The sequence below is a fragment of the Limulus polyphemus genome, unplaced genomic scaffold (genome assembly GCF_000517525.1).
Source record: "Limulus polyphemus unplaced genomic scaffold, Limulus_polyphemus-2.1.2 Scaffold297, whole genome shotgun sequence".
NCBI lineage: Eukaryota > Metazoa > Arthropoda > Merostomata > Xiphosura > Limulidae > Limulus > Limulus polyphemus.
In genome coordinates, this window is record NW_013665907.1 from 132,691 (window position 1) to 141,093 (window position 8,403).

General features: G+C 29.1%; 1 protein-coding gene across 5 annotated transcripts in view; it reads left to right on the top strand.

Annotated features, from left to right (window-relative positions):
* Positions 1-8,403, top strand: part of LOC106457152 (storkhead-box protein 1-like) — a 94,932-nt gene that overhangs the window by 21,842 nt on the left and 64,687 nt on the right. For all 5 annotated transcript variants that reach the window (XM_022382963.1, XM_022382966.1, XM_022382964.1 and 2 more), the window contains one exon: positions 5,263-5,447. In XM_022382963.1, coding sequence (XP_022238671.1) covers positions 5,263-5,447 — 185 coding nt within the window. The remainder of the gene's footprint in view (positions 1-5,262; positions 5,448-8,403) is intronic.

Sequence of the window (8,403 nt, forward strand, 5' to 3'; positions counted from 1 at the left end):
GTTATTCGTACCTGATGATGACAAAAACCTTGTCGAAACGTTGTACATTTGCTGTTGTATTAAAGTTTTTCTTCATTACCCATTCAAGCCGTCTCCAGCCATTATTAGTCTCAAAGTGGGTTCCTCGTCATCGAATACATTTTCTTCCATTCTTCAGTTGAAGCTTGGGAGGCCCTTGCCACTGGCATGGGAACCATGGAGAATCCTCACTGGATGGGTTTACCACAATCAGGGAAAAAAAAAAGGGTAGTGGTGAGACAAGATGTTGTCCCCCACTGGTGTGCTCCCCATGGAGCCCTACTATTGGGTGTCATGGGCTTCTTTTTTGGGTACTTCCTGAAGGAAGCTTTTCTAGATATAATTTTGCATTGGCTCTTCCACTTTTTCAGTATGGGATTCTGGCAGTTCTGTGTGAAGAGGTGAATTATTTTCCCAGAAGTTTAAATTTTTCCAATTGAAGATGTATTTCTGCACGTATTCCCACTTCCAGTGCACTTTCCTTGTCTAAGAATGAAATTATCATGAGTGCAGTTGCATAGGAGGAACTACTACACATGGAGTTTGTGTTATGTTGCCCTTCTATTAATGAAGGTTTATTGTCAAATGACGATGTCATTTTGCACCAGCACAGTTAACGTTAAACATATGAATTTTGGTAGGAGTTAGCTCAAGGCTAGTGACTTGCAAATCTCATAGCATTTCTCTGTGCACAAATATCTGTTGGAAATTCATTTTCAGTTTATGGAAATGTTAATGTTTAATACCATATTAAAATAATTGTTTGAATATTTATCAAGACAGCAGACTCAGTTCCTTTTATTTTATTGAATTGTATTGTGGTGGGAGTTGGAGGGGGGGTAGACATTATGTTTCTCACAAAATGCATGAATGACAATCTACAGAAGACGTTTTTCATATGAAATCAAAAGCAAGTTGAAAATTACTGAACTCTATCACTGAGCTTGGTCAATTCAACCAAGTTCATGACCCCAAATTCACCTTTAGAGTTTCCATATCATAACTTCCAATGTTTTGTGTATCTTCGTGAAATTTTCCAAGCTTTCCGTAAGCATTACAACTATCTTGTATACAAAAAATCAGAATTTTTAATGAATTATTTTTACTATAAATTTCTCTGTGAATACGTGGAGTCAGTGTTGACTGCTCCAGGTGCAAAGTGATTTTCATGTTACGATTAAAAACACTTTTCTTCATTTGAAAATTGTCAAGTTTCATTTGTGTAATCTTTAAACTTTTCTAAATAAATTTCAAATGTTTTCCCAGTAAAACTTTATATTTTATTTGTTATATTCTTTATACTAACTATAAAAAAAAGTTACCCCTTTTTCTTTCTAGAATGACTTTAAATTGTTAAAGGAAACTACAGTTGTTTATCCTAAATTGCTTAAAGCTTGTTACAGTATACATTTGTTTCTGCTTAAATTCACATTATCCTGTCAAATTTTGTAACTCAAGCTGCGCACGAATATACCTCATGAAAAATTTTAAATAATTTTTTCTTTATCTTACCTTATCCGACCTAATAAGTTTGTTATTTATACATTTTAGTTACTTGTAAAATAATAAATAAAGAATACACATGAAAAACAAGAAATATAGTACTTACTTTGGTCATGGTCTTTTTTTTTTTTACTGTCGACTTTAGATGAAACTTAACCCTACTTTTTAATATTAATGGTAGTGATACATTAAATAATTTTTTATTTAATTAAAAATGTATCTAATAACACATAAAAAGCAGACAATGTCTTATTATTATTATTATTATAACTACCATAATTTTTCTGGCTTTCTGATTGCGATTAAAACTGTTAAATATTCATATGAGCTCATTATTATGTTTCCCGTGTGAATAAAGTTTGAACTGTAAGCAAAACAGACAATTCTCTGTACAGAAAACAATATAATACAATACATCATTTGATAGATTAAAACTTTGAATTTCTATTTGTTATAAATAATATAATATTAAATGTCAGAAAGAACTATTCACAATTTGTGGAAGAGAGGATGTGACAGGTAGGTGTGGCAAGTGGGTTTAGTTTTTGAGTTTGAGTATCTGTATTATAATAAGCAATTTAAGTTAAATTTCATAGTTCTTGGAGGAGTGGAAAATATATTAGAGAAGTGAAAATACTTCTAGAGAGAAAATGTCAGTTCTGATACTAGGGGAGGTTGAGGATTTTTAAAATATTTCCTTATGAAATTAAAACTTAAAATTTTAACAATATTAAAATTTGATTTATTAACTACGTTTTGATGCCAAGGTTGTTCATATACCATGATAATATAGTGTTTAATTAAATTTTGAAAGTAACTCTTAAAAAGTTATGTGTGCACTTTGACATTATATATTATAAGACGAAATAACTTGATGGAAGAAGTATTTTGAAATGAAATACTTCATTTCTAATACTAGTGTAATGCTAACTACACTTACTACAGTTTTAAAAGCTTATTTGACTAAGAAACTACTATTAATAGTGTTACTAGTCACAGTACAAAAAAATAAATTTTGTTTCAGTCCTGGGTAGAATTTATCGATGGACAGAAATGAGATTTATGTTGAAATATATTGTGGAAAAAATATTTTATATCAAGGATGTCACTATGACATATATATTAGAGAAGTGAAAATACTTCTAGAGAGAAAATGTCAGTTCTGATACTAGGGGAGGTTGAGGATTTTTAAAATATTTCCTTATGAAATTAAAATTTAAACAATATTAAAATTTGATTTATTAACTACGTTTTGATGCCAAGGTTGTTCATATACCATGATAATATAGTGTTTAATTAAATTTTGAAAGTAACTCTTAAAAAAGTTGTGATGTATGCACTTTGACCTCCCCATTGCAAGAGAGTTAATAAAACAAATAAGACAAATGAAATTATGAAGTTTAATACCATGCTAGAATAGTTCAGTTTCAAAATTTGTGAAGCCAGTAAACCCAGTTCCTTCTATTTCATTGTATGGTGGTGGGGGTTGGAGGGAGCATGTACTAATTGATTAATCGAATATAATAGATTAATGAGCCACTAATAATCCAGCCTTGTACCTAGAGGATTTTAAGCAGCCATTATATATTATAAGATGAAATAACTTGATGGAAGAAGTATTTTGAAATGAAATACTTCATTTCTAATACTAGTGTAATGCTAACTACACTTACTACAGTTTTAAAAGCTTATTTGACTAAGAAACTATTATTAATAGTGTTACTAGTCACAGTACAAAAAAAGAAATTTTGTTTCAGTCCTGGGTAGAATTTATCCATGAACAGAAATGAGATTTATGTTGAAATATATTGTGGAAAAAATATTTTATATCAAGGATGTCACTATGACGAAAATGTATTTGGTCAACATAAAATTTGCTATCTTAATTATGCAAAGAAATATGTATACATTACCACTAGGTGGCTGCTCACTGGTATAAAGTGTTTTTTAAGAAACATAAGAACTCATCTAGCATTACTTTACATTTTTCAGCTATAAATAATAATGCTGTCAGTAATAATACCTTTGCGATACTTGAGGATTCATTAAAATCTTACAATTGCAAACTTGAATCTGAGACTAATTCAACAAAATTCATGAATACTACTTTTCTTCAGTTTTTAAGAAGGTCCATTTTGGTTTTGGTTTCATGTAAATAATGCAGATATTTTTAAAATCTTATTGTAAATTTTGTAGGGGAAGAAAATCTATCCTCTGTGGTATTTTCTAGTACATAGATATCTCACAATGTAGTAAGTTAGTTAAATGATATTTAATGTTACAAACCAAAAAGTTAAAATCTAGCAATCTCTAAATCTACTAAAAGTTTTAAAAAAAATAAAAATTTGTTATACAAAGGAGAACATGGGTTTTAATACAAAACAATTAAAATAATGTTACATCACACAAAGCCAGGTTGCACACACCACTCCTTAACCATGAGACTTTCATCCACTATAAATAAAGTACAGGGGCATAATAAAGACTGCCTTATATTTTAGGACATCTTGAGATATCATTTTCTACAAGAAAATACTATTAAAAGCCAATTAGTCAAACCAGGTCCTGGGCAGAGATGGAAATGGAAAAATTTGGTGTGTTTAATATTCAATACCAAAATTCTGCTTTTCAAAAACCAAGAAAAAATTAAAAATACATATAAATTACAACAAAAGGAAAAGCTGTTTGAAATCATACAACTCAGAACCTATTTATAATGTCAGGTACTGTTTACCACTTGACAAATTAGTATAAGAAACAAGTAATAAATTGAAAGTCTTTTCTTCTAAAAATGTCTCGCAATGGGACAAAATTAAGTTTATGGGCTTACAATGTTAAAATCCAGGGTTCAATTCCCCATGGTGGAAATTGCAGATAGCCCAATGTGGCTTTCCTCTAAAACAAGCAAAATTTCTAAAGTATCAGAAATCAGTCTGGCGCTGATTAATATTGTATATATAACAAAAATACATTGCACTTTATAGAATTACAGTATGTTGTGTATTTATTTCAGACTTTAATAAAGTTTGATGATGACTGAAATGCTTTGAATATTATCAGGCTTATTAAAATCTTTGTACTGCCATATCTGCTTACAAAAAAAGATTGTATCACTAAAAGGGTGACATAAACTGTAGAAGTTGGTGATAATTATGTATCTAGCAATATCTGCTTCTTTTTGTATAATATGGAATTTTATTCTTGAAAATCTGCTGGAATCCCATTTCTCTCATTTTGAAACGTATATATGGGTACTATACTATTATCTGTCTTTCTTTTATTATTATTTTTTTATTTAAGAAATTAGTGGTTTGACTGTCATTATATATGCTGTTCATCAACATTCTTAAAATGTTAAATTTAATGTAATAAAATCCTTTGTATGGATGATATTAGTGACAGGAAACATATATTATGCTTACATTTTGTCATTGGTTCATAGCAGCATCTTCAGGTAAGTAGCACAGTTTTATTTGTAATTTTAATTAGTCTTTATGTATGACAAACAATGATATTCTTTAGTTTATTCAGTTATTGAATCTGTGAATTAGATTTTTAGCTAACTGTTTTGGTTTTGATGCTTTTCTTCCATAGGTTTATTATGTAATAACAATATACATGTCCATATTTTGAATAACCATGAAAATTGGAAAGTCACTGTTAAAAAGAAAAGTAAAAATGCACAGTACGTGTGTATAAACATCAAAAAAGTTGATCAGTACATTTATTCTTGTTCTGTAGAAGAAAAATCGTCTGTACTAAACTGGTTGTTTCGAAAAGGAATGATGCGAGCTGAAAAAAGGACTTCAAAATTGACAACATTTTCAGCACAGTTTCCACCAGTTAGTGGGCAGGATGTTGAGACTGTTCACCTTCATTCTCGTGGAACTCAAACATTGAATGAAGATATGTTTGTCACATCTAAGGTACATTTTTTATATACACAATTGCATTTGAAACTGTAAAATTTAACAAGGGTTAATATTATGAGTGTTATACTATACCAACTATGAAAAAAACTAGTCAATTCCAGTTTTATAAGCTGTGCATATGTAAACATTATTGTTTCTATCATTACTTATAGCACAAATATGTATAAAAACATGCTTACGTCAAATGACTCTTTAGGATGTTGTAATTTGAAAATTTGCCTATCACTATTTGATTGGTTGCTAGTAATTGGAAGATTCCATTAATCTTCAGTTTCTCACTTTTCATTTTCTGAATCATTTTTGAAATCAATGTCAATCTAAGGTTAGGACTTTTGGGTGAGAAATGGTCTTATTTTTAATTATAATTTTTTTCCAAGAGTACAGAAAATTAATACATAATGACAAAAAATTTTATTTATGTATAAGACAAAATAACTAATTGAAATTTGTTTAGGTGATGAAACCAGAAACGGTTTACAATGTTGTCTGAAAGAATGAAAACTTGTGTATGATGATGTGATAATTTAATATTGCTGCTGTTAATTAATCTCATGATCATCATTTGAGGTTTATTAGAGAAGATGAATGATTAAATTGTTTAATTGGTATAATCAATTACCTATGACTGTCAAAAACATTGAGTAGCATCACATAAAATAATTGATTAATCCAAATTATTATTATGTCAATTAATGCTATGAAAATTATCAAATATTTGTAATTTTTTCCTTTTATTACTGTTTTTGATTATTCCAACTGTACAAGTCTCAGGTGAGAATAATCAATTTGTTAAATGTAATTGATTAATGAGCTTGAAAATTTATTGACTAGCAAAATTCATAATACCCATATCTAAAGTTTATACTGAAATGAATATAAATCCTATAACCTGAGCACTTTCGAAAAGGTGGATCTTTCTTCTTCAGGGGCAAACTAAAGAAGAAAGGTCCACCTTTCAAAAGTGCTTAAGCTCTAGGGTTTTTATTTATTTCTTTCAAGACTTTTTGAACCTGCGTGTTTTTCTAACATCATAAAGTTTATACTGTATAGTGGCAAAGACTGAAATGAGAAAGCAAAAGTTAAAGTAAGATAATGAAGATGTTAAAAATCAATTTTCTGGTTATAGTTGGAGATCATAATCATTGTTTTTATAGGAAAAAAACTAAGAAACTGAACAAGCTTTCAAAGAATCAAAATTTATTGTCTACCTCTTTCCTTTATGAAGTCAATTTGCATTGAGTCATGTAATTATGAAAGTTTCAAATATTTCAATGTGCACAGAGAATGTATTATTGTGAATTACTTCTATTCAAGCATTTTCTGAACTTTTACAACTTTTAGGTCCTATGCAGTCACTGCTTACTAATTTGTTAGTTTTTAGTGCCTGAATCAAGTATTTAAACAGTTTTAACTCATCAAGCATGGGCTCAATCCCTCGGACTGACCTCGTAACCATTTTGTGCTTGTTATAGTTTTCAGGCTATAACTTTTATATTAGTAGGTGTATGTTAACGAAATTTGGCAGATTATCAGTAAACATTACAATGCTTTCATATGCAAAATATACATTTTTTTATTGAGTCTCAAAGTTTGTAAAGCAATGTTTTTCTCATGCTTTTTTTCTTTTTGCATGTTCCTATCCAACATCCAAAGTAATTTTCATTTTAAGATTAAAAACACTTGTGCATCAGAAAAGTTTCACATGTTACCTGCAAAATCTTTACAACGTCCAAATGGTTATCAAACATTTCTTAAGAAAAAACTTTATATTTTTTTTGTTATTTTCAATAATGAATCTCTGCACAGATTCGGGAGGTTTGACTGATCTCGTAACCACTGTAAAAAAATTAGGAAATAAATATAAATTAAGCATCTTTCATTCTAGAATGATAACAAATTGTAACACGAAAACATAAATGTTAAGGCTAAATAGCTTAAATCTTGTAACATTATACATTTATATATATTTATTATACTGACCTTTCAGCCTTGCCTGACTTACATTACAGAAGCTACAATGGCACGGCACACGTGCACTCATGTTACCATTATCCAATAATATAAAACTGGCCTGTAGTCTTTACAAAGTAACCTGTCTTGGCTGTGTTTTAGTAAACTAGTGTTTTGTAAAATATAGTCACATTGCAATTATTATGCATTATATATGATATAGATTATCGTTATTTAGAAATAAGTTCTTAAACTTATTTTTCTTAAAACATAGAACAGTAAATAAAAAAATAAAGTAAACAATTATCTCTTCTGGTTATGACTTTTGTATTTAGTTGCTGCTTGACATAGGCTGCTTAGCCTTTTAAAATTTCGCAAATAGAGGATATCAAAGGAAATAATTTTTTTAGGTTTTATATATACAGTTGAATAATCAAAAAAATCATAAATTACTATATCGATAGCATAGAATTCCACTATAATTTATCATGCTTAGTAAATAAGCTGTATTTCAGTCTAAACAAATATGAAATTTGGAGCAGACTAGAGACACAACCTACCTCCTTGAAATCTTGGTTTGAAAGAAAGAGATGGCATTCAAACACCTTAAGATGGCTGAGAAAGTCACTAGGGAGACATTCTGAGCTTTTGATTGGTTATTCATGTCACATATAGAAGTAAGTGTATATAAAGGAGCATTTCTAAGAATGGAAAAAGGTGGAAAAGAGGCTGTGTTTGATTTATTACATGAGCAATATTATAGCAAATAGAAAAGATAAGAGGTTCTTATATTATAGCTTGTCAATATCTGTAACTTGAGTTCCTAATTCGTACACAACTATAGACTTAGTATTTTGACATCACAAATATCTAATATGAAACAGTGCTGCATACAACATACCATGTGACACACACAAATTGATCTTTAATTTTTTTTTATATTTACTTTTAAATTAAGAAATTGAGTAATGTATAATATAAAAATTTGAATTATAATCTA